The sequence below is a fragment of the Thunnus albacares genome, chromosome 3, assembly GCF_914725855.1.
Source record: "Thunnus albacares chromosome 3, fThuAlb1.1, whole genome shotgun sequence".
NCBI classification, from domain to species: Eukaryota; Metazoa; Chordata; class Actinopteri; order Scombriformes; family Scombridae; genus Thunnus; species Thunnus albacares.
Window position 1 is genome coordinate 60,656 of NC_058108.1, and position 24,345 is coordinate 85,000.

The 24,345-nt window shown below is 39.8% G+C and overlaps 5 protein-coding genes across 6 annotated transcripts in view; 2 read left to right on the forward strand and 3 right to left on the reverse strand.

Moving 5' to 3' along the window:
• On the reverse strand, positions 1-6,747 carry LOC122977490 (recombining binding protein suppressor of hairless-like). Its single transcript, XM_044345539.1, has 11 exons — positions 6,676-6,747; positions 5,830-5,868; positions 5,607-5,702; positions 5,356-5,521; positions 4,755-4,929; positions 4,482-4,619; positions 3,237-3,349; positions 2,915-3,055; positions 2,190-2,345; positions 1,943-2,046; positions 1-1,843 (listed from the first exon to the last, which is right to left on the reverse strand). Exons 1-11 carry the CDS (start codon positions 6,693-6,695, stop codon positions 1,522-1,524), a joined length of 1,470 nt encoding a protein of 489 aa, XP_044201474.1. The 5' UTR covers positions 6,696-6,747; the 3' UTR covers positions 1-1,521.
• Positions 6,748-7,321: 574 nt separating this feature from the next.
• On the reverse strand, positions 7,322-18,421 carry hgsnat (heparan-alpha-glucosaminide N-acetyltransferase). The gene is made up of 18 exons (XM_044345540.1): positions 16,618-18,421; positions 15,620-15,735; positions 14,257-14,393; positions 13,738-13,856; positions 13,535-13,604; positions 13,286-13,355; positions 12,764-12,867; positions 12,506-12,582; positions 12,385-12,415; positions 11,669-11,829; positions 11,423-11,538; positions 11,059-11,180; positions 10,546-10,672; positions 10,286-10,372; positions 10,105-10,182; positions 9,873-9,943; positions 9,192-9,304; positions 7,322-8,937 (listed from the first exon to the last, which is right to left on the reverse strand). The coding sequence occupies exons 1-18, from the start codon at positions 16,790-16,792 to the stop codon at positions 8,756-8,758; spliced, it is 1,956 nt and encodes a 651-aa protein (XP_044201475.1). The 5' UTR covers positions 16,793-18,421; the 3' UTR covers positions 7,322-8,755.
• Positions 18,422-18,623: 202 nt separating this feature from the next.
• LOC122977548 (dynactin subunit 6-like) lies at positions 18,624-20,966 on the forward strand. The gene is made up of 7 exons (XM_044345544.1): positions 18,624-18,734; positions 18,946-19,010; positions 19,164-19,269; positions 19,377-19,462; positions 19,570-19,617; positions 19,742-19,884; positions 20,694-20,966. The coding sequence occupies exons 1-7, from the start codon at positions 18,706-18,708 to the stop codon at positions 20,784-20,786; spliced, it is 570 nt and encodes a 189-aa protein (XP_044201479.1). The 5' UTR covers positions 18,624-18,705; the 3' UTR covers positions 20,787-20,966.
• Positions 20,967-21,209: 243 nt separating this feature from the next.
• gtf2e2 (general transcription factor IIE, polypeptide 2, beta) overlaps positions 21,210-24,345 on the reverse strand; it is a 9,972-nt gene continuing 6,836 nt past the window's right edge. For both annotated transcript variants that reach the window (XM_044345542.1, XM_044345541.1), the window contains exons 3-8: positions 23,885-23,967; positions 23,264-23,371; positions 22,885-23,067; positions 22,633-22,726; positions 22,228-22,343; positions 21,210-21,916 (exon numbers count right to left, since the gene is read on the reverse strand). In XM_044345542.1, coding sequence (XP_044201477.1) covers positions 21,797-21,916; positions 22,228-22,343; positions 22,633-22,726; positions 22,885-23,067; positions 23,264-23,371; positions 23,885-23,967 — 704 coding nt within the window. In that variant the 3' untranslated portion in view covers positions 21,210-21,796. The remainder of the gene's footprint in view (positions 21,917-22,227; positions 22,344-22,632; positions 22,727-22,884; positions 23,068-23,263; positions 23,372-23,884; positions 23,968-24,345) is intronic.
• Positions 24,330-24,345, forward strand: part of smim18 (small integral membrane protein 18) — a 5,968-nt gene continuing 5,952 nt past the window's right edge. Inside the window, exon 1 of the mRNA XM_044345545.1 lies at positions 24,330-24,345. This exon is cut by the window's right edge and continues 904 nt beyond it. The gene's annotated coding sequence lies outside the window, so the exon portion shown is untranslated.

Below are 24,345 nucleotides of genomic sequence, written 5' to 3' on the forward strand. Positions count from 1 at the left end.
TTGAACAATAAGAGGAAGAAATTGTATTTTGAATGCAGGATTAATGACATAAAGAGATCACGGACAGAAAGAGTAATTCTACTCCATCGTTCATTGAAGTGGAGGGGTCTTTTATAACTAGACCTGTAGATATTGCCAATTATTTTAACGATCATTTTGTTGGCAAAGTTTCTAAAGTCAGGCAGGAAATGCCAACACCACACTGTGAGCCACTGCATTGCTGTATACCTCTACTGGCTCTACTGGCTCTCTCTTTGCTTGAAAAAATGTATTTAACCAGATACAATGCTATTTCTATGAACTTGACAAGCAACTACCATCTTATAGGGAAAGTGTTATGGCTTTACTGCACTTGTCTTAGCCTGGATAGAAAGCTACCTAACTAAGAGAACACAGTGGGTTTTCTTTAACAGAGGCTTCTCCAATGCAAGACAGTGTGGCGTTCTGCAGGGCTCTTCACTTAATCCACTGCTCTTCTCGATTTTTACAAGTGATTCCCCACTTGTTTGTAAAAAAGCCTGAGTCTATGTATGCAGATGATTCAACACTGTCTGCACCAACAGGAAATCACTTTAGCCCTCAAAAAAAAGTTGCAGATAGTATTTAACTGGATCACTGATAACAAACTTGTCCTGAACATATCTAAGACTAAGAGCACTGTATTTGGAACAGAACACTCATTAAGCTCTAAACGCCAGCTAAATCTGGTACCGAACAATGTTGCTGTCGAGCAAGTACAGGAAAAAATCTTGTTCATGTAACTTTAGACTGTAAACTATCATGGTCAAGACATATAGATTGACTTGTGCAAAAGATGGAACAAACATATCTGTACTCTTCTTTTTTAACACCACATCTGACCAAACAGGTCCTGCAGACTTTAGTATTATCGTACTTAGATTACTGCCTGGTAGTCTGGTCAGGTACTACAAAGATGAATCTAGGGAAGCTACAATGTATTTAGAACAGAGCAGCTCGGCTTGTCCTTCAGTGCGTTGCTAATATAAGCAACATGCATGACTGACTTTTCTGGCTGAAAGTTGATGAGAGGTTAGAAGCATCACTTCTTTCTTTTGTAAAAAAAAAACAAAAAAACATTAATGTGTTAAAAATCCCTGACTGTTTGTATGGGCAGCTCACACTTAGCTCTAATGCACACACATACGCCACCAGACATGCCACCAGTGGTAACTACACAAATCCAAAAACTAAAACAAATTTGAATGAACGTGCAGTGCTGTATAGAGCCGTGGTTGAATGGAACTCCCTTTCAGGTCATATTTCTAAAACTCCAAATAAAGCTAGTTTCAAAAAACAAGTGAAGCACCACCTCATGACTGTTTGCATTAGATCTTAGTATGCATTGCTTACTTATTTTAATTTTATTTATTGACTTATTTTTATTATTTTTGTTACTTGTTTTATGTGTGTTGATGGTTTCTCCTTTGTCATGTGTTTTGTGTGGATCCCAGGAAGACTAGCTGGTGTTTTCTGCATCAGCTAATGGGGATCCTAATAAAATCAAATCAAGTCAAATAAAATCAAATCGCTACTGTTGTAAACCCCGTGGTCATCCCCGAGTCTGCTCAATGAGGACGATGGTGAAGATGAAGAAGGTGGTGATGATGAAGAGGTATTATGTGTCCGTAGAATGGCCCCCGCGGCGCTGCAGTGGGGTCGGGGCCCCGGTTCAGGGGTGTAGGTGAAAGTGAGGGCGGTGGCGTAGATGATTCCATCATTGCGGACCAGCGTGACGGGGACCTGCACCGGCTGTCTCACCCAGCGCCAGCCCTCCCTGAAGGCTGAAATGTCCGGCACCACACACAGGACGCTCTCGCCACATCTTAGTGGACCAGACAGATGAGACATGGTTTGAGCATTTGGGCCATCACACACAAATGTGCACACACACAGATATGTAACACTAAAAAGACTCTTGTACCTGTACATGGTGTCAGCCTCCACATCTCCGAACCACACTCTGAGGTTAGGGGTGAAGTTCTGTCCTGTCAGCTCCAGCATTGCCACGTCTCCGCCACCATTTAACTTGACACAGACATGCAAAACAAAAAAAGTCCCTTCAAGCTCTATAAAAATTTAAAAAGGAAGTAGTTGCTAACCAGAATGCCACCTATGTTTGCTGACAAGAAACATAAGTATATTTTCAACAGAAAAGGCTGTTAGTTTACCTGTAGACTCTCCACCACAGGAACAGGTGTGACTGGTGAGGGGACGGGGCCCATGCCCTCATAAAAGGTGTACTCTGCCTTGTCAGTGCTAATGATAGTCCAGGAGGCCCCATCGTTAATAATCTCTTTGTTAGTTTCTTTGGAGCATGGTGTGGCCTAAAGGAGAAAAAAGCATGTAAATAAATTTCACTTCCCACTTTCATATCCAACAAGGGGAAAAACACACTTGAGCAAGTTACCAGAGTCAGGCCGGAGCTTGAAAATAACGGGGTCAAAGGTTAGACTCTCTTCTCTTGTTCAGGAATGTTCACTGAGAGAAACGGAACGACCTCTTCACTGGGTACTAATTTCAAAGCTCACACCTGCTGTAAGCAGGTTAATGTTCTGTTGTCTACAAGCAGAAACAGTTGTTCTAACCAAACCTAGAAAAACACTTTCAGAGAAAGAATTGACAGAAATACTATAGAGTTAAAGGGTAGGTTCACAATTTTTCAAGTCTTTCCTAAAACAGTAGTAAGTTTCCCAAATGAACACTGACACATGTTTTTTCTTTCCTCCTGCTCATACTGGCTATAAAGATCTCTTCATAATGCACTTTCAGTGCAAGTGATGGGAGACAAAATCCACAGGAGAAGAGGATGTTTTTTTCTTGAGCCATCTCTGAGCCATATTTTCTTCAGTACAACTACAAGTTAAACTAAGATTTAAAAAGAATGACTGCACACCTGGAACTGGATGATTCTCTCCTGTGAGAGACAGAGATACATTCTTTCTGTGTCTTTCAGGTAGAAGGCACATTTGTGCAGCTGGGACACCGGGTCATCTGCATCCAATAATGCAGTCTGCTTGTCCACTTTGCGAATGATCTGAGAAATTCAGGCAAACAAACTCTCATCATAGCAACGCAGAAACAAATCATGTACATGTGTGCAAATTCACACAAACACAGTTAGAAACATCCCTGCACCCACATTAAAGTAAAGACTGTTCACTCCCCCACAAACAGTAGTACAAGTGACACATGAATTGACATAGACACATGCATACCAGTCTAGGCAAGGCCATGCCAGTTACAGAACAGACCAATTTAACTGTCTGCCCATAGTGAATGTAGCCATCTCTCACAGCAAACTCCTCTCCTTCAGACTCTTCATCGTCCACTAAGCAAAATGACACAGAACACAAACAAAGTACGTCACTCTTCTTGTTGGGTTTGACTGAATAGGAATGCAGGAATTAAAGGGGCCATATTATAAGCCCTTTTTCCATAAGTTAACACAGTTCCCTTGGGTCTTAATAAAATGTATCTGACATGCTTTGGTCAAAATACCACAAGGATGAAGCACCGCAGAAGTCTTCTCATCCTATCTAAACAGCCCTGTTCAGGATCTTCTGCAGGGGTGTGCTCACTACCATGGAAACTGTTGAACGTGAACCCCAGAGAAGCATTGCTGTGCCCATGAGCGGTGCAGCAAACACACCAAACGCTTTGCATTACTCGCATTAGTTTGACCGCAGGATCATTTGTGTTTACTCGCCTCAAACAGCCAGCGAGCAGTGGCAGGCACCGACTGCAGGCACCAACCAGCGCATTAATATTACCATTAATATTATATGAACCCAAAATAAAAAATAAAATACTAAAAGATTCTGTGATTTAATTGCAATAAATGGATCAAATGGATACTGAAATAACTACATCATGCTTTGTCAGGTCTGTCGACAAGACGACAAGCAAACAACTTTTAAAATGTTTGTCTTCTGAATGAAGCTCAGATCGATCAGAGCTATGCTAACATTATAGCTGCTCCATCCAGACTCACAATAACATCATCTAAACACGGCAGCGACCTTCCTGTTTATACACCCAGATATCTACATACTGTGTAACTTTAAAATGATATAAACTCACCGGCATTTAAGATGTTTATTATTGATGACAGCAGCTGAGGTGGTGTGTGACTCCGGTGTTAATTTAGCTCCGGCTAGATTGAGAAGCGAGTTTGAAGATAAATCCACTTATTCCCAAAAGTTTAAAAAATAAACTCTTCCCAGTGGTAAACTGCTCCGGATCAGAGCAGAATCAGAGACCCAAATATACACACACAAGTGCTGAAAAAGTGAGTTTTTCATAATATGGCCCCTTTAAGATACCATGTGAGTACGTTTTAAAAATCTACTGCTACATTAATAAGAAAAAACAAAGGAGAAGTGCAGAGAGCATAAAAGAAAAGGTCAGAATAAAACTGGAAAGATTTTTTTTAATTATAGGCAAGAGAAAGTGTGACTCACAGAGGTGGATGTGGAAGGCGCCCCACTGTTGGGAACTGGCATGAAAGTTTCCACCCTCCACATGCAGATACCTGGTACTAACAGTCTGTGATCGCAGACGGTTAAATAACGCCACCTTTGTTCCTGACGCTATACACACTGAGCCATAAGAGAGAGAAAGAGAAATGTTTCAACAGTCAAAGGGAATCTCAAATGTAAACCATTTGATCTTTTTCACATGAAAATTAAATGTCAGTGTGTTATGTGAGCGTGATGTGACATTGTGCGACTCACAATCTGCATTTTTCAAGGACTGTTTCTTTTTGGAAGGCTTGGAGATGACTTTGATTCTCTTGCTGAGGAAGACTCCGATGTTGGCACTGTTCCCATATAACATCTTCACAGACAGCATAAAGTGTTTCCTTTTATCTGAGTCACTGATATACAGCGTCTTGGCTGTGCAGAAGTGCTAATGCAAGAAAAAAAAAAAAGTTAGAAGGTTTTTGTTTGCGTATGTATATCTTCTTGTCCCCCTTTCACTTCCCTGTCATCTCCCCTCTGAGAACAAGTTCATCACTGGCATTTCTAGAAAAACAAGAACACATGAGGACGTGCGTGAATATCAGCTACAGTGTGAACGGAGGTGAGGGAGTTTTGCAGCGACAAACAGAGGATATGGTCAAACTGCAAAGCGAAGCAGCAAAAACATGTCATGCTGTGGTTACTTTGCATGGTTTAACAGCAGTGAAGCAACTGATGAAAAACACTAGCAAATTTGCTAGAATGAGTGAAGTACGGAAAGAGAATGTATGCAGTGTAGATTACAAACACCATCAATATAATTATTGATAATTAAAACCATTGCAGTGGAGTGTTACTATAGATGCCTACCTACCTTTCCCTCTAGATTGAGTTGCTGCATCTCCTGCTCACTGTTGCCTATCCCAATGAATGCACACGGCTGGGCCTCCTGCTCTGTGCAACCCTCCTTCTCCATACTCTCTAACTTCTTCTGCCAGCCGCTGCCCATCAGATACACACATGGTGGAGGGCAGAAAAACCTAAAGACACAAGCAGAGATCAAAAAACACACACTACAACACACACACATTCAAATGATGCAGCTTTGAACACTCCCACACAAACCTTTTTTCATTGCCATATGACTTCTGTGCAACTTTTGCATGTAGTATGAGCACTGTTTGATCATCTTTCTCCTTTAAGTAACTCCTCATAGCCTCTCTGAAATTGGGGGGAAACACATGTTAACACAGTTAACCAAGTTGTTTTCCTTTAGCTTTCTACACTGGTTTCAGAGACTGGTTCTGAATTGTTTGCTCTGTGAAGGGGTGCCTATGTTTCTCTGTACCTTGTCAAACGCTGAGGCTGAGGTCGCTCACCGAACTTCCTGCAAAACAAAACATCAGGGTGAAAGGTTTTTACATGTGGTTCCATTGCAGGGTTTATGTAGCACAGATTACAAAAAAGAGAGCTTGAAGAAAATGGATGGCAAGGTGCATAAAGTCGGTTACATCTGTAATGCACGGATGCTGTATTAACCTGAGACCACAGACCAACATGTGGTGACGGTTCGCTGCACAGTAAACAATGATTGTTATATGTAGATGGAGAGTTAACAGTACAGTAAGTATCACTATGAATCAATCATTCTCTTTTTGACGAGAGAATAATTAAACCCATAAGTTTATGATGAAGATGGGAACCCTCTAAGTATTCTAGCAATAACGTTACTCTGCTTTAAGTACATAATTACTAATTAACAACTAATTAAAAGCTACTCAACTGCTGTGACATTAATGTAACAATGTTGCAATAGTTTGTAAAGATATTACATTGTTGCTGTCCTCATCTTGTTAAATAATAATAATTAAATAGACATAAAAGAAGTAGCTGAAGCAAAATGTAAGACTGTTAACTGACAAAAAAAAAAAGAAGTAATAAATAGAAATAGTAATCGTACGACAGCACAACAAATGGCAGAGAAACCAGGCGATACTGCGAGTAATAGTTTTGCACAACTGACCCCACATTAAGCCACACAACAGTAGAACTGTGTCGGGCTGAACTACTGAAGCCAAAACCACAGTAGAAACACCTAAAAACAACAGTCAGACACGCTACAACTTGGCAACGCTGGACCACAACAAAACTAAACTTTTTTTGATAACACTATGCTTTGAATTTCAGCACTTACCCCGTAACAACGGGCGCCATCTTCCAAATAACTCCCCCCCACCCCCTAAAAAATTAAAAAAAAAAAAAAAAAAAAAAAAAGTCTAACAATCGCGAGATCCCTCCCCCAGCCCCTCACCAAAGCCAACGGCACAACAGAAGAACCAGACTGGAAGGAAAAGACGGGAGAAACAGAGGGGGGGAGGTGTGACCGGTGTGACGGGGGAGAGGGGTGAGAGAGGGGGGGAGGGAGGGCCGACGGGCAGAGGGCAGACGCCAAAACAACAGGCGTGGGAAAGTTACAAAGTCGCGCGAGAGCGGAAAAACTCTCACAATAGACATGAATGAAGTTAGAGCGATGATATCGCGAGATGAAGAGGAACTTTCACAACTGGCTCCTTTTTTTCCTTTTTTTTTAACACATGGAACCCGCACTGTAACTGGATTCCCACGCCTTATTGAGCAATAAACTACACCTCTCTATACTGAAGGATAGAAAGCAGAGTTTGAGGATAATTAAATGTTACATGAACTGGAACGCTGGAAATATATAATAATATAGTATATTCATATATAAAATATTCACATGGCCATTTTAAGACTATCAGGGAAAACAACAGTTTCACATGTCAACATAACAATAAAACCCACCATCGAACTCAAACGGCAATATTTTAGAATACATTTTATTACATAAACATATTTTCAAAAGGTGAATATAAAAAAATTGAACATATAAAATTTGACAGAATTAATTTTATCAATGAAGACAGAAGATGAGCAATTATTCCAGAATCTCTCACAGCATTCAGATATCCAACAGACATCACAGAGTTTTGCAACATGTGTTGATAAAACGTAAAATTTAAACAACATTTATTCACTGCCAATCATAGAAAGTGTTTTAGTGGTGTGATGAGAAAATCAGATATATTCTTATTCTCTCACATCTCATAATTGCATCACTGTACAGGTGCAACATACAGTAGCTTTACATTAATTATAGACTGTAAATTCATGACACATTTACCAAAATGTGAAGAAAAAAATTCTACTCAAAAGTTGCACTTTTGGTGAGAGAAAAGTTTTGTCACTTTTGAAAATGCCAACATTAAAAGGGGCGTGCGTGAGAATTTATTTAATTTTTTAAAAGGGGGGGGGGGGGGGGGGGCAGTTTTGTGAGTTCTGTTTTTGGAAACCTGATCGAAAATGAACACATTTGCTTCTGTATGGACCAAAATGCAACTTCCTGTGGGTTTAAATAGTCATCTGCTCTCCTTCACTTGTACGTCACACCAGTGGACACTTGCTGAGTGAACGAGGGGGGGGGGGGGGGGGGGGGGGGGGGGCTGCACATGGAAAACAGGCCTAATGATCAAAAATAAAACCAGTAAATGATGATTAAAACTACAGACAGAGGATTGAAATATTGCAGCTACTTTCAAGTTTTAAAACATCTACAAACTTCCCCCTTTTAAACATCCTGTGAATTAAATCAATATGAATGTTCACAATACATTCTTGATAAGATTTTCACTTAAGTGTCATTTACAGTCTTCTTTGGCCCTTGAAGATTCAATCTCATAAAAACCCACTTCAGCTTTCAAAGTAATGCAACGGTGCTTCAGATGGCAGCAGGGATTCTGTCAACAAGGGCTTGTTAAAGCACTACTTCAACACCCTGCTGCTGTAGTCTGTGGTGCAACATGAGGAATCAAAACCAGCGTCTAGTCAAACAGCAGATTAACAACGACAGTCTTCATAGTTCTCAACTTTAACTATTCTTGGAATGAGTTCTTCCTGAGTCAGTTAAGACATTTGGCAGGGGTCAGCTGCTTTATATCTTCAGATCTTTGAAATAAAAGTGTTAATGCTCTTATAAAGTAGTGACCCAAAATTAGAAAATCTAAAGAAACAAACAAGTAGTGCTGCTTGGAAGTAAGACACTCATAAACATTTAGGAACAGAGTCCACATCATTTTGACAAAATAAATCAGTCTCCTGTTTTCCAAATGTTTTCAGATTATAACTCCAGCAATTCTGATGTAAACAAAGTCCTCTGCTTTTGTTGTCTGAAGGCCCCGTGACTGACGGTCCCGCTTCTAAATTTTCCAGAAAATCTTTTTCCTGTAGAGCACATAGGAGATGAGGACCCAACAGGAAGTAGCCACGAGGTTCTGGGTGAGGTGCTCAGCGTGGGACTGGCTGTTGGCCATGCGCCAGCGGAAAGGGAAGTACTCCTCGAACACTTCATGGCCCACGTACACGAGGATGGAGTTCATACCTGATTTCACGTACACAAGTGAGAGTGAAGCAAATGTCATGTTGATGACATAGAAAGATTAATAATAATCCATATCTGAGAAGTAAAACATTCAAGAAAAGCTATTAAAAATGTTTGCAGCATGGGTCTGCATGTGGATGATTTTCATGGTTCATATTAAACTAAATCAAGTCAAAAACAGCAAGTTGTTCATGTATCACTGATAGCGTCACATATGTCCACTAACATATGTAACAGTATGGTGCAGCACTCACCGGGGTAGTAGAAAGGTGCTCCAGACCACCACTTCTTTACATCCACTGTGTAGTAGACCAGCACCAGCAGCACAAAGGCCAAACAGGCCAGTGTTGTCACATAGGACAAAGACCTACAAGTCAAATGGACACACACAGTTCTTAACGCATTCTACTGCAAATACGTATTTCTGAAGGATATCCCAAGTTTTAACGTATCTGGTAAACAGTAACTGCACAAAGCTCCTTTTATACAGGACACAAAAACTTCACCCTTGTACTTTAAAGCCAGTGTCATTTCACTGGCTGGACCTAAAGGTTAACAACTTCTGACTGTGCTTGCAACGCGTTGGCACAGTTTGGTGAGTTTGACGACCGTGTGCCAAACATTCAATCCAGTTGAACTTTTAGACTGCATGCTCTAATGAAGCAGTCCTTTAGGTTTAGGTTTAGGGAAGTAGCTTTCTAGGATTGTGAAGGAAATGTTGTAAAACCATGACAGAACTTAAATTGAGTAAATTATACAACATGAGTGTGCAGTTGTTCAGTCCGTTTGTATACATAAGGACATACAAGGCATTTGAAAACAAAGTGAGGAAAGAATGGTACTATAAAATACTAAAAACATAATAAAACAAAAGATATATGAACACTTAAATCACATGTGAGATTACACAACAGTATAACAAAGAGCAACATTACCATAAATTCTTGTTGACAGGAATGAATCCCTGATCTGTGGAACACTTGGTCAGAACCGCTGATAAAGCTCCCTGCGTGTTAAAAGACACTTTATTATTCAATGTTTCATTCAAAAAAATATGACTGTAATCCTACTTAGTAATGCAATGACTGATTTAATACACTTAGAAGTAACAACAAATGTGCACATTCTGTTAAAAGCAGATGTGATATAACAAGTTGATGTGCTTACCAGTATGAGACCCCATATGAGGAACCTTGAAACAATACTTGTATGAAGATCTCTGTAGTGTAAGATTATCTTTCCTGCCTGGGAAAATTGAAAATACAACAGTTCAAGCATTAATTGATTCCCTTCAGTTGTCAAATGAGCTATATGAGCATTCATATATATACAAATACATATTACAAACCTGTAATCCAAGAAAAGCCATGAGGATAGAGTTGATGCTACCAAGAACACCTTCCGGATCATAAGGCATGTGAGTCGCATAAATCACCTTCATTGTAATAGAAACAAATAAATAAATGTAAATACTTGTTCCATCATTTGTGCACGAGCCCATACAAGAGAAACCTGATATGTAAGCTCAAGCGTAACATCCCGAGATATGAAGAAAGACTAAATGTGTCTGCTGTTGGTATGCTCTGCTAGTTGTTGTTGGTCACTGACCCGTGACGAAGGAGTCTGGTAGATGTGGTTTTCTCCAAGCAGCCAGCGGTCAATAAATCCAGCTGCTCCACCGGTGCAGTTAGCATACAAGCCCATGTCCCCAATCCCACCTGGACCTAGATAGCCGCTGTTCAAAGGAAGAGGGTGATGTCAGTAATGTTAGTCTTCAGTTTAAAAATAAAATCAATTCCTTTAAAAATTAATTGTAAAGAAACAGGATGTACAGACTCGATCTGTTGACTGAAAGCAAAACTATCAGAGTTGATGTTTGAAATCTGTATCTGGATCAAAAATAACACTGCTAAAGCATATCCTAATAATTAGACTGAACTACTGTCACCTTTCACTGCTTAACAAAAAAACACATAAACAGACAAAAGACCAAAGACACACATAAACAAATACTCTTTAAAAGTGGACAAAACCTCGTTGTTTGCTGAGCATTTCCCTCTTAATACAAGTACACATGTAAGACAGTATATATGTAAACATGCACTGTCCTGTTTGACTCACGTTGGGCAGTCTGGTACAGGAAGTATGAAAGTGAGGCATAGCCAGATGATTTCTAAAAGAAGCACACACAGCCAGGCTGGCCAGTACAGCAAGATATCAAGGCAAGGGGACCACCATGCATCCTGGAAAACACAGACATTTCTCACTCAGACCGTTTCATTGTCCTTCCAAATACATTTAGCATAAACACATTTATCATAGATAGTTAAACAGTTAGATAGTTACAAGAATAACATCCTAACCCTAACATCAGCATAACTTAATGATTTATGGATTCATAGTAGGTATGACAGTTGTGTCTTTAAGTAACTCTTAGAAACAAATAAATGTAAAGAATGAGGGTAAAATGGAGCTGTAGTCTGACCATTGTAATGATGTCAAGGTGAGCTCTCGCCACCAACAGATCCAGGCAGGCTACAACCAGGTATGACCAGGCCAGGCGCTGTAACACACCCGGGATCCGCAGGTTGTCCCACGATACTGCGGTGTGGAGGAGGATCGAGTGTGAGCAAGTGAAGAAAGGAAGACACGACCACACAAGTGCACAGAGTGATGAAGAACATTGTCCGGGATACCTGAACCCTAACTATAGAACTGTGTTTATACTCACGTGGTCCCTGGCAGTAGTTTGGATTGATGACAAAGACGCCGATGATGAAGAGCTGCAGGCTCCTCCACGCAACTTTTCTCAGTAGTGAGCTGCGAGTGCAGCCTGCACGCAGCAGAGAGTTCACTGAGAGAGCGATGGACGTCCCCATTATGAACACAAACCTGGTGGAGGAGAGAGACAGAAACACTGTTAGAAATAAGATGCATGTTTATCTTAAATACAATTAGAGCCCAACATCAAATATGGCCGACATATTGTCACCAGATTATCAGAACTCTCAAATATTAACATCGGTCTCGGAAGCTTATCAGGTTTTGTTTTTTGGTTAAATATTAGTCTGGAGTCTATTTCCAAATTCAGCAACCAGTAAACGAGTTCAGAGAACTGGCTCATGATAAAACTGCAAACAAAGCTTAAATACAAACTGTAATAACACACAATATCCAGGCAAATAGCAGTAGGTCAAAACAAGAGAGGACATAATCAATCCTTCAAACAAGTTGTAATTAATAGAACATTATTATAAATACCTTTATTTTATACATGAATACCACAATATCTGTAATGAGTTCATGGTTCTAGTTCTCTCTCAGTGCTGCCATGACATTACAAAATATCAGCAAATATTTACTTTCATGTATGAGCGGAACTGTCGACTAATCAGTGCAAAAATATGCCAGACAAACTTTATAGAAGAAAATGTAAATTGAGTTTACCAAGGAAAAACCAGATCTGCAACAGTGAGGCCTGTAAGGAGATGAACAGGAAACACATCAACTACAGTATCATGATAGTTTACAGAGATCTATGACGAAGGAGTCGTTTGGTGGGACTGACCGTTCCAGCTCTCGTGTCTGAAGAACCAGTATCGCCCTCCTCCGTAGTTCACAAACACCATAATTACTAAAGAGATCCTGTCAGGAAATAGAAGACACAGCATTACTGAAAGGCACGGAGCACCGCAGCCAGTAGATTATAGCAAACAAGAACATCAAAGCTACATGGAAATGCTAAAAGCACTGCAGTGAGAATCATGTGACACATTCAGACCAAGTGTTAAACTTGCAGGGGTGAGAGGGGAGAGAGTCGGCCTACCCTCTGAATGTGTCCAGAGATCGCAGCCTTTTGCTGGGGCTGGGTGATGGAGGAAGGATGTTGTCAGTAACTGGTGCCACTGTCCTGCCAGGGGAGCCCAGTTCCTGCATGATAAAAGATAAGATAGATATTAACATTATTCTATCGAAGTTACAGAGTTACACATAAAGCTCCATACACTTCTACTATTAATTATTCTTTGGTTTGAAAGTGAAGAAAACCTTGATTCAAATAGCTTGTAAGCTCTCTGCTAAAAACCTTTACTAATTCTTTAAGCGTTAACAGCGCCTGAAAAGCGCTAAATATAGGCAGGATGTATCATAGAAAATATGTCACATTCTTTAAAACAAACTTCCAAAGTGCTTTATAATGAAAAATAAAAAAATCACAGAGCTGCAAGACATCAATCCTTAAAAATTTATCAAGAAAGTTGCTATATTAGTCAAACGCTGATGAAAAAGATGATATTTTGTCCCTCAGTTTGGTGAAGTTCGAGTTGCATCGTTCCAGAGAAACACTCACAGAGTTGATGAGTCTTTCTGTCTCCATGGAGCCACCGATTCGGAAGAGGATTCCCTTCACTACATCGAGTCTGAAGAAGAAATAAGCAACCGGTTAGAATTGATTCTCTGATACAGAATACAGCAGCAGACAAATCGAATGAAATCAGCCCATCATTAATATGATAAATCATACATATGTTTTCACTTTATCACAGCTTCACTTTAAATCAACTGAATGAACAGACAAAACAGAATAAAGTGAGTTTACCCTAATATTGTTCTTCCAATAGCAGACACCAAGGCCAGTCCAGAAAAGACAAGAAAAGCGACCAGGATCGCTGCGGAGAGAGTGAGACATTAATTAGATGTACAATCGCGTGTACTCTGTACAGGGTGAATATATAAGAACACTTAATATCCATGTCATACAAGCTTATGAATGTCATATGAATGTGTGTGTGTGTGACTCACGTATGTAGCTGTTGACGGGATCTGCATCAGTCACTACGGAGCAGTTGACCACTGAGGACTCGTTCAAGTTTTTCACCCACAGAGAATAGTTCCCCTGCTCCCCGAAGTGGAAGGGAACTCTGGGGATTGAAGAAGATATGCTGATATATATGCATTGATCAGTTATTGAATAGATGTGGATTGTCATTCAACAATCTTTTCCTTACAAGATAGTTAGTTGACACACAACGTTCATCTTGACAAAATGTGACATCCTACTATACGTCAAATGTATGTGAGGTATGTCTGCTTAACTGCATTTCACAGTCAAGTCTTCCATGTCTTTCCTTCATATGCTGAATGGTTTGGCTGTTCATTTTATGCTGTTTGTAAAACAGATTTAGGTCAGTTCAGCTGAGCAGTCAGAACCAGTTCCCATTGGTTGAAAGATAAACTGGAAGTATACCTTCTGTATACCTTTTTATGCAGTTTATGCCCCGTTCTTGCATATGTGAAACATGTCTTTGTTGTTTAACTTACGTGCAGAGCTCCAGGTTGACGACGGTGCTGTTGAGCTGTAGTGTGAGTTCATGCTGAGTGCTCACAATGAATTCTTCTGAACCGGACTGACCAGGACCGGGCCGAGCAGGGACCACCCCTAGCGGCTGGTACAAACACTAGCACACAGAGAAGCATGCATCTAGATCTGAGCATCACCATCATCATCATCATTATCATCATCATCAACATAAACCAGTCCAGTGTTTCCCGTAGAATTTTTTTCAGGCCTGGTGGTTCACACCGAGAAACCCTAACGGGCCGAGGCAGGCGGGACGGCCGGCTTCAGTCAGACGGCACAGCAGGCGGTCTGCAATTTATATTTCAAATGTTTGTTTGCTGAGTATATTCAAGACTTAAATCACAGTGGTCACAAGGAGAGGATGACTTCATAAGCTGCATTTAATGCATAAATATACGCTGCACCTCTCACTTCTTCCCCAACTGTATATTTGTTTGACTCCGTAGTTTTAGAGAAAACGTTGATATGTTTGTTTGTCCGTTAACTGTGTTAGAGCCTTTTCTCGTTTTAGGCAGTTCCATGCTCACGTTAGCTAACCTGCATCCCATAAACGCTTGCTCTCGCTCTGCAGTAACTCACAGGGACTCTGACAGCAGTGGCACTCGCATTCACATCAAGAGTTTCCAAGGCAACGACACAGAGGTCGACTCACGTTTCGGATCAGTGTTGCAAAGAGGCTCCCAAACGATATTGATTATTGATTTCCAAAGGAATAGATATTTGGCCTTGTTTTGCACTCAAAAAGGGATTTTTATGGCCTGGTGGGGGTTCTCATTGACCCCGTGGCCCACCAGGCCTGTACTATTATAGACACTGCAGTCAGATATCCACCACTTGAGGAGAGTAATGGAGCTTTAGCTAAAGTTCAGTCAGGAAGATTATCTCACTGCATACTCACTCTTAATTTCCTTGCTGTCATTGCCGGGTGCCATCAATTGAGATGTCAGCTGGTCACATTTAGCCAATAGCACAGTCATACACCTTCATTGTCAGCCTATCATGTTACAGCCGTCTTTTAAAATGTTTTCTCCATCCCTGCCTTAGTGCTTTCAGGCTGCCATTACGAGCACCCCCCCACCTCCCTATCAAAGCCCAGTCCTCTCAGATTCATCAGTGCATCACTTCATCAGCCTTATTAGTTTCAGCAGAAGTCATCGGCTACCACCTGCTGCTCAGGACTGATGTCCCTCGATTACAAAATCTCCCTGTAGAGTCTAAGCATCAAAGACTTAATCATCAATATCTCCTGTATAATAAACGATTCTTTTAGCTTCATTCATTTGTCTCTCCTGATTGAATTTGGTGTGAGTGTGCCGAACTCACCTGGTAGCAGCGCTCTGAAATCCAGGACACCACCAGGTTCGTGTCCAACTCATTGTGGACTCTCAGAAATGCTTCATCCATCTTCAGGACTGTGTGCTTACGATAAGAGAAGCCAGCTGGAGAGAAATAGCAGCACACATTGTGCAGATGCAGATCAAACCAAATCCATTTGCTGTACAGACATCATGCAGAAAAGATGCTGCAGCCTGCAGTGTTGCTATAGCTGACCACACCCAACAGTTTACCCAGTGTTTACTTAATGTTATTGACATTATTTCAATCATACGCTTATCATATGAACCAAGTGCACATGCGTTGAATAATGCTAGCCTTCCTGACTCCATGTTGACATAGATATTGTATAACGTTAAGCGGGAGAAATCATACCGTGGATGCGTTGCGTTATTGCACTTGTAGAGGCTAAAGCTGTGCAACTATCGTGCTGTAACTTACCTCAAAGCTACAGTTCACTGTCACCGAGGTAAATTTATTCCATACCAAAGTGTGTGTGATGGTACCTGGATGTAGCGACAATAAGCAGAGATACAGTCGGACTGAAGAGTAAACTACCGTCAGGCTACTGCTGCTGCCTGGAAGAGGAAAGCATGTGAGAAGGCTGAAGTTATGGCTGCAGAGCCCGGTGGTCACATGCTGAATTAATCCGTAAAATAGCCCCAAAGAGGGAAGTTCAAACGTCTCTGAGCTCATTCTTGGGAGTGTCAGTTGCTTCTTCCAGTTGGTGCTCTGTTTGACGCGAATCTAAAGTTAGCTCAAAGCTAATATCTTTTGTTTTTTACGGTCAAATTAACACATTTATATCGTCGTGAATCTTCTGTTGTTTGACGAACGCTTTCGTGACTGTTAGAAGCGAGTTTAAACAGCTACAGAGATGAAAGTGTTGTCAAATCCGGCTGAACTTTTGGCAATTAGCTTGTTAGCCGAGCTAGCTTGTGAGCTCATTACCAACACCTTTCCCTTGTGGAGCTCTCGGTACTTACAGGTAGACATTTCAGCTGTCAGTGGTCCCACGAAAACAGCAACGACCAAAGTAACAGCTGCAAGAGAAAACATGTCACCCTTCCCTGACTGTGTCATTTGCTTCTGACTGGCCTGTGTCACTGCTACGTCTGAAGATGTGTCTTTTGTGGTTTTCTTTAATTTCCTTTTTGCCATAATAGAAACCACTTCCGATTCTGCCTTGTTTTGATATTGTAGTGGGAGCGAGAAGGGACAAATTTAATGTGAATTAGAGTAAAGTGGGACATTTTTTGCAGTTGGCGGTTAAGCAATAACGCTATATTACGGTATGAAGCCAACACATTATATATGCACCCAATGCCATCTTTTCTAATCATATCAGAAAAAGAGAATGCAGATATCATGTTCGGGGTAGAAATGGCAGGTAGTAAAGTGTTCCCTTTAGTGGGTGTTGACAGTGCAGACTGAAACCTGGGATCTCATTAGGAGGCTGAAAGGTCTAAATCACCTTAATTAGTACAATGAAACTTCTCTGATCAGTAACACTCAAGGCCAAAGTACATGTCTGGTCATTTCAGTAATTACATTGTATTTGCTGTTACAAATAGTACAGTAATGTATTATATTATGTATTAATATTAGTAATAATATAATTTGCAATCTGCCTAAAAATAACAAAAAAATAATCATTACAAGACGAGGACCCCTGAATAACTGTTGGTATTGCACATTTAATGTGCTTAAATGCATATTTCACCATTTAAGAATATATATGAATGTCCCAATGTAAAACCATGCTTTCCCACATTTCAAACCAAATATTCCAAAGTGGGACAATGAAAAAATGAAATAAAAATTATGAAACATGTTTTCACCATATTGATACATGAATATACAATCTGATAACAATCTTCAACATTGCTTCATTCATGACAGATTAATATCCTTAACATTAAAGTACTTTAAATCCACACTAACCTTTCACTGGACTTCACAGAAAGTACCTCCTGTTGGCAGATTGCCCGCCTCAATCTATGACATCACGTGTGAACTCATGTGATTTTAATTACATAACAGCCCAGGTTTAATTTGACAGCAGTCCTGTGCATTAGCATTTGATAAAAGATGAGATAGATGCATTTGAGCGTAGGTGTCCCACATTACACTAATTCACCATACATAACACTACCTGTTTGTTATCCTCAACAGATCATCCACTATGGATTACCCTTTTCATGTTCATTCTGCAAAAAGGAGGTTGAGTCCTTTTCTCATTTATTTTACGTCTGTACTCAGTCAAGTAACTTTTGGATTCACATTTTCTTATTAATCTGGGAGACTCATAAGGTATGAAAGTATGGTCTTATTTCTAAATGTAGAGTCTATCAAACGTGAAATTGATAATAAAATAATAATAAAATTGCTGTGTCTTTTGGGCAAACATCATATTCACAAAGCCAGATTTCTTTAGTTTCTTCCAAATATAAACTTGTTTTATATTGAACTTCAGACATTCTATGATCTATAGATTATCTACAAACAAAAAAGCTTTAAAGACATCTCATCTCTTGAGAAACCTTGTGGGCAACATTGCCAGATGATTTGAGATGGTTTTCAGTATTGCTCATTCACTTTTTTGGAGAATATTTTTTATTTTTTTAAAAACATAAATAAACATAGGACAAAGAAAAAAGGAATTATAAAACAAAACAATACAAACTAAGAATTAATAGTACATTAACAAGTCATACTGAGAATTCATTCCAGAGAGTAATCACTTAACATAGAAACACAAGATAAGAAAAGAAAGACAACAAAAAATACAACAAAAAATGTGTGCATATGTAAATGGTTAAGTACAGTATATGTGTATGTTTTGAGGTTTATTCACTTTTTAAAGTTATATTTATTTGTTTTTATCTTTTTATTTCTGTATTATGTATCTTTTACATTGTTCAGTTTTATTTCTGCTTGTGTTTTCATTTTATTTATTTTTTTCTCCTTGTACTGTGGTTTTAAGTCGACTGACGCATGCGCATACGCTGCAACAGCAAGGATTTCAAATCGATAACCGAGCGGATCATCGGCGCCTCCCATCAGACTTCACAATGGCAGATAAACAAAATGCCCAGAAAAGGTAATATAAAATTTGGCCCGTAAATGACTTTAAACGTCTCAGTTAATTCTTAAAAACAAAACGTGCAGATGACGAAATAGCCACAATGAAGTCACCTTATGACGAGTTTAAACGGCTTAGCGACGTGGCTAGCTAGCAATGTTACGTTAGCTACGTTAACATTTTAACCCATTTTCTCTCACGTCCTCGCTAACTTTTTTTTTTTTTGCAGTGTCAAAATAGCCGCTGGCGCCGTAGTTTGTGTTGAAAGTGAAATCAGAGGAGATGTCACCATAGGTAAGATGTTTTGAGTGACTTACAAGAAACTGCTGACTTGACAAAACTGCATTTCTTTACCTTTAATCCGTTCAGTCGCGTAACTACTTTTCCTGATTTACTGTCGTGTGTGTTCAGTATCTCTCCTCAAAACTTTTCTTTGCGTTTACTCAGGTCCCAGAACAGTGGTCCACCCGAAAGCTCGTATCATTGCAGAGGCAGGACCCATAGTGATCGGAGAAGGCAATTTGATCGAGGAGCAAGCTCTCATCATTAACAGGTGATTCCTTATATGTCAGTGTAATCTCTTCTACCCATATTTGTGTGTGTACTGTTTCTGTTTTGTAACCATTATAATAATTACAAGCTTGTTTTTCTATCCAACAGTTACCCAGAGAACATCACACCAGATTCAGAAGTGGAACCAAAGACTATGACCATCGGTATCAACAACGTGTTTGAAGTTGGCTGTGGTATCCTTTTCACTAGTCTTGACTCCACCGGTTAACGGCTGCACTTTTATAACCATGTAAAGATTCTGAGCTGTCAAAATCGAATTTTGCTTTAACTGATGATCCAGTGTCACAAGCCCTGAAAATCGGGGACAACAATGTGATAGAATCAAAAGGTAAGATGTTCGCATCTTTGTTCTGACTTTGATTGTGTGCTCATGTAGAGATGTGAGCGGCTGCAGCATCTGAAAGAAAGAATGAAGTCACTCACTAGCTAATGTCTTCTATTGTGTTGTGTAGCTGACGTCGGTAGGAATGTGATCCTCACCAGTGGATGTATCATCGGGGCCTTCTGTCAGGTCAACACCTGCGAGGTCATCCCTGAGAACACGGTCATCTACGGCTCTGGATGTATGAGGCGGGTTCAGACAGAGAGACCGCAGGTACACAGTTACACTCATTGGCAACATATTGACTGTAAACGGGAAACGTCAGGAAAAATGTCACCCAAGAGGAGAAACACTGACAAATAAAGGATTTGTTTTTCTAGATGATGTGTCTCAACAAGACAAAATAATTGTGTTGACCAAGTGTTGGAAATGTTATAAAAGTTCAAGGGATGAACCATTTAACAGCACGACTGTAAAAAAAAAAGAAAAAACACATGACTAGTGTTGATAAATAAATAAGCAGCAGATTATCTACATATGCTGACTGTTAACATGGGTTAGCAAGTACATACTGTGCATATTAATGTGAATGATTCTTTGACCTGATCAGAAGAGTTTTCATGACTGAAAGCTCCAACATATATGATGATTAAGAAGTAAGGGCCTTTTAAACTATGCAGATAAACATACAGCTACATATCGGCATAAACTGAATCTCAGATATGTTTGTTTGTCTGTTTGTTTGTTTGGAGCCCGTCTCACTTTAAAGTAGTACGCAACAAAACTTCCATATTTAAACTAAAGGTATCACTCCATGAGATTTAACACATTACTGCGTATCTACACTGATGGAGACACAAAGGACTTTACACCATAATTCACTTTACAGCATTACAGTTTTTATCTCCTTTGAATTTTCTTCATGTTGCCTCAACCTGTCCAGGAAGCACTATAAATATTAAATAAATATTAAATAAACGGTAAACTGCAGCGTACTGTGGTTGTTAGTTGTGCAAATCATAGTGAAAAAAACACTTTTATGTCTTCTGCTTATCAACACGTTTGTCTTTTCTTCTTTTCAGCCGCAGACTCTTCAGCTCGACTTCCTGATGAAGATTCTGCCGAACTACCATCATTTAAAGAAAACAGTGAAAGCGGGTCACGCTGCTAACTGAAGGGTTTTATTGTAAACGGCCGGCCGGCACATATTTAAATAGGTAATGCTGAATGTATATAATTATATAATATGTATAACAAGCTTCATCAGTACTTTTTCTCACTGGTATTTTCTAACTGCAAACGTTTCCTCTTCATGTATCGTTTTCTATGATTCATTAAATAACCTCGAATGCTGATTCGTGTTCTATTTTATGATCACAGTAGTTACTGGTTATTTCATCACTGGGTTTTACATAAACCAGTAAGAACACAGGAATTAAAGGGTTTTCAGTGTAAATCCACATTTTGAAAATTGGCACAGTTACAGCCGTCGATTCTTAATTTAAGTTTTATATAAAACAAGAAAAAGAAGAAGAAGAAGAGGAAGAGGAAGACCTCAGAAAAGCTGCAGTGAATGTAAATGAAGGAATAAGGCAGCATCATGTAACAGTGTCATTTATTAAAATAAATTCACAATATTCTAGCATTTTAAACCTTTGTTTTGATGCTATGGTGTAAAACAATTTAAATATTTTGGAATTCAATGAGAAGTAACGTCCCAGATGGTTCTTCAGCCATTCCTGTTGAAATGGTGGAAAGTTTTCAATATTTGAGGAATATTTCCTCAAATAATATCTTCTACACACACACGTTTGTGATACACTGAGTAAAATGAAGAAAATAATATTTACACACTGTAACTCTCGTTTGCAGTTTACAGTCAGATGACAGCGCCCCCTGTACGGATGGTGGTTTTGGTGGGGGGGGGGGGGTATTCAGCATCATTAATGGTCTCAGTACTCCTTCCCTCAAGGGTCCTGCAGTTATCACAATCAATAACCAAACTAAGAAGGATTCCACACAATAGTTGCTATTTACTCCGTGTAATACGAGATCACAGCAGAGCGAGAAGAAAAGACATAAACAGCCATAAAGAGTCTTTGTATTGTAGTGAGGCCAGCGTCCGTCACCAGCCATGTCTGGATTACTGATTCTACATCACTGTGAGGGCGTGAAGCAGCGGATTTCACTTCTTCACAGGGACGCCGTCCGTATAGTCCTCCAGAACTCCCGCCAGATGGTTGTTGTGAGTCTTGAAGTGTCTCTTCCTCTGCCCACCTTGCTTCTTCTTCTTCTGAACTGGTAACTGCAGGAAGCACACATGACAACAGTGAGTGTTGCTGTTCAAGGACAACTTGGTGGTTTTTCAACCTGGACTGTATTTTTCTGTCATTTTAGGTCTAAGTGACTACTGGGGACAACAAGTATTGAGCGAGATCACTGCAGCCGGTAGCCGTGAAACAGGTTGCAGTGTAATCATAAAGGAGAAAGCCATTATTTCTAATGAAATGAACAGTTAGTTAGTTATACTTAGTTAGAATAGGTACTCAGTTATATACTGTAGATTTGGAAAGTTACAATGAAAATCAAGCCGATGAGAAACCAAAAGATATCGACCGTTTTCTTTGATCCAGTTTCTTGCATGGACGAGATTCCTTGTTTCTTCAGGTACTCCTCGATCTTCTCTTCATCCATAGCGTCCACTGGAACGCTCCTCCACAGCTTCTGAAACTCTAACATTTAAAAAAAAACATTCATGAAACAGCTGACACACACACACACACACACACAACTCTGAAATTATTTAAAGATTTTGACCCATCTACCAAAAATAAACAATTTTATAATATATAATATAATAATATAATAATATATCAGGGCCAGTGCACATTAAAGAGTTTATCACCAGCCCACGTTTGGTGTTTACAACTAATACAGTTTATTAATTGTATTAAATTTTATTAAACCTTCAGCAGCCTAAATCTTCAACATGAGAAAAGCCTCGTGAGAGAGATTGTTCACCTTCATCCACCACAAACTGACAGTGTTTGTCATTGTAGAACAGGATCTTCTTCTTATCTGGTCTCGTCACAAAGATGATCTGATCTCCCAAAGCCTGCGATTGATCATATCAATGTTTATTTCTCTGCCAATGTCTTTATTGATCAGCCACCTCGAGGTACATTTAAATATCCGATCATACAAGAGACAGAAGTGCAATAATCAACATACTGTGCATATTAATTATCATAAAGGAGGTTTACTGTGAGCTACCTTGATGGCCTTGGCGGAGTTGGGGAGCCCCTCCTCTACGTCCTCCAGCAGCACTCCTCCCAGGCCCAGCTGGTCGTGTTTGTCCAGCAGTCTCAGTAAAGCTTTCTTGTCCTTCAGGTTATATTTGGGCTTGAAGCCATACGTCCCGTCTCGGACGTCAATTTTTGGGTTGTTGACCAAAGCCTGAGATCAGCAGCGAGGAGACGTTTCATTAGGCTGTTTACACTTCAAGTATATTTAAAAGATTAGCAAATAAATAATAAAGGACATTTAGTATTTTCTCTCTACTAATAGGAGTGTTGAATATTGTAGGTGAAGGATATCCGTTATCAGCATTAACTGTTGCTACTCAAGTGTAACATACAGGATGTGAACACACCTCAGTCATCAGCCACTGTTTCTGTTTCATGCTGATATCAAGAAGTTTGGTCTCATCCAGAATCTCATCTAGAGTCAGGAAGTGTGTATCACCGTTCTGATGCCTCGTCTACAAAGAAAAAACACACGTACAGCATCAACAACAGCATCTTCCTTCACTTATTTAAAATGTCAGCACACCTTTAAAACACCTTTAAAAGGGTTTAGCTACATTTCTACAGCAACGTAGCGCCTTCATCCAACCGCTGAGGTTTTGACACACTTTAAAGCTCCGTGTATTCAACAGATGGAACAATAAATACACACATTCAAAGAAAATCTGTCAACTTGAGTGTGAGTTCTGCTAGCGAGGGATGAGTCAGACAGCTAGTGTGACGGGGCCTGGTTGCCTCTCTGCAGCACCGCGGCTGGTAAACAAGAAAAGACTGAACGCTATGCAGTAAAACAAATCTGACTCACTGACACAACAGACAACAAGTCAAACTCTTAAAGAGCTTTGATGGACATGATGACAAACTTAAAATCAGTTCAGTGGATGCTGCTGAGAGTTTAACAAACAACAAGGACCGAGAGAAATACTCGCATCACTTCTTAAAAAGAAGAAACGTCTCCACACGCTTACCTTCATGTAATTGACTATCTTGGCCAGGCAGCCAAACTTGTACCCAGAGCTCGTCTTAATGTTAAAATTGCCGTTACTCAACTCTGCAAGAAAGAAAAACATTTAAGAGTCAAAATCATTATAAAATAAATACATTTTATATCACTAATCTTTCTACACTAATGATTTATTGTAATGTTAATCTCCAGTATGTTGAGACAGCACCTGGTTAAAAGGGTAAAGCTGGTTGTTTTATTGTCATCTCGTCTAAACACACAACGTGTTCGTTCATCTATTAACACCAACTGGTTCCTGCTGGAGATGCAGGTCTGTAACGAGGACGTATCAGGAAGATTCCAGGTCTATAGTTTTATTCCAGGTTCATCATCATTGCATGATTGACAGTTCAAAAAAACCATCTCTTTAAGGCCCGCCTCCCGTTGAGCCCACTTTGTTCTGATTGGACCTTTGACTTTGTTCAA

Excerpts from the sequence above, each read along its gene's own strand:
- LOC122977490 (XM_044345539.1), bottom strand. The coding sequence starts at position 6,695 with ATGGCGCCCGTTGTTACGGG. Across the intron at positions 5,869-6,675 it reads ATGGCGCCCGTTGTTACGGG|GAAGTTCGGTGAGCGACCTC; the intron begins GTAAGTGCTGAA and ends TTTGTTTTGCAG. Across the intron at positions 3,056-3,236 it reads GCATGGCCTTGCCTAGACTG|ATCATTCGCAAAGTGGACAA; the intron begins GTATGCATGTGT and ends TGAATTTCTCAG.
- LOC122977548 (XM_044345544.1), top strand. The coding sequence starts at position 18,706 with ATGGCAGATAAACAAAATGCCCAGAAAAG. Across the intron at positions 19,011-19,163 it reads CAGAGGAGATGTCACCATAG|GTCCCAGAACAGTGGTCCAC; the intron begins GTAAGATGTTTT and ends GCGTTTACTCAG. Across the intron at positions 19,270-19,376 it reads CAAGCTCTCATCATTAACAG|TTACCCAGAGAACATCACAC; the intron begins GTGATTCCTTAT and ends TCTATCCAACAG.
- hgsnat (XM_044345540.1), bottom strand. The coding sequence starts at position 16,792 with ATGGCAAAAAGGAAATTAAAGAAAACCACAAAAGACACATCTTCAGAC. Across the intron at positions 13,857-14,256 it reads GTCAACCTGGAGCTCTGCAC|AGTTCCCTTCCACTTCGGGG; the intron begins GTAAGTTAAACA and ends TTCAATCCCCAG. Across the intron at positions 8,938-9,191 it reads AGCACCTTTCTACTACCCCG|GTATGAACTCCATCCTCGTG; the intron begins GTGAGTGCTGCA and ends ACGTGAAATCAG.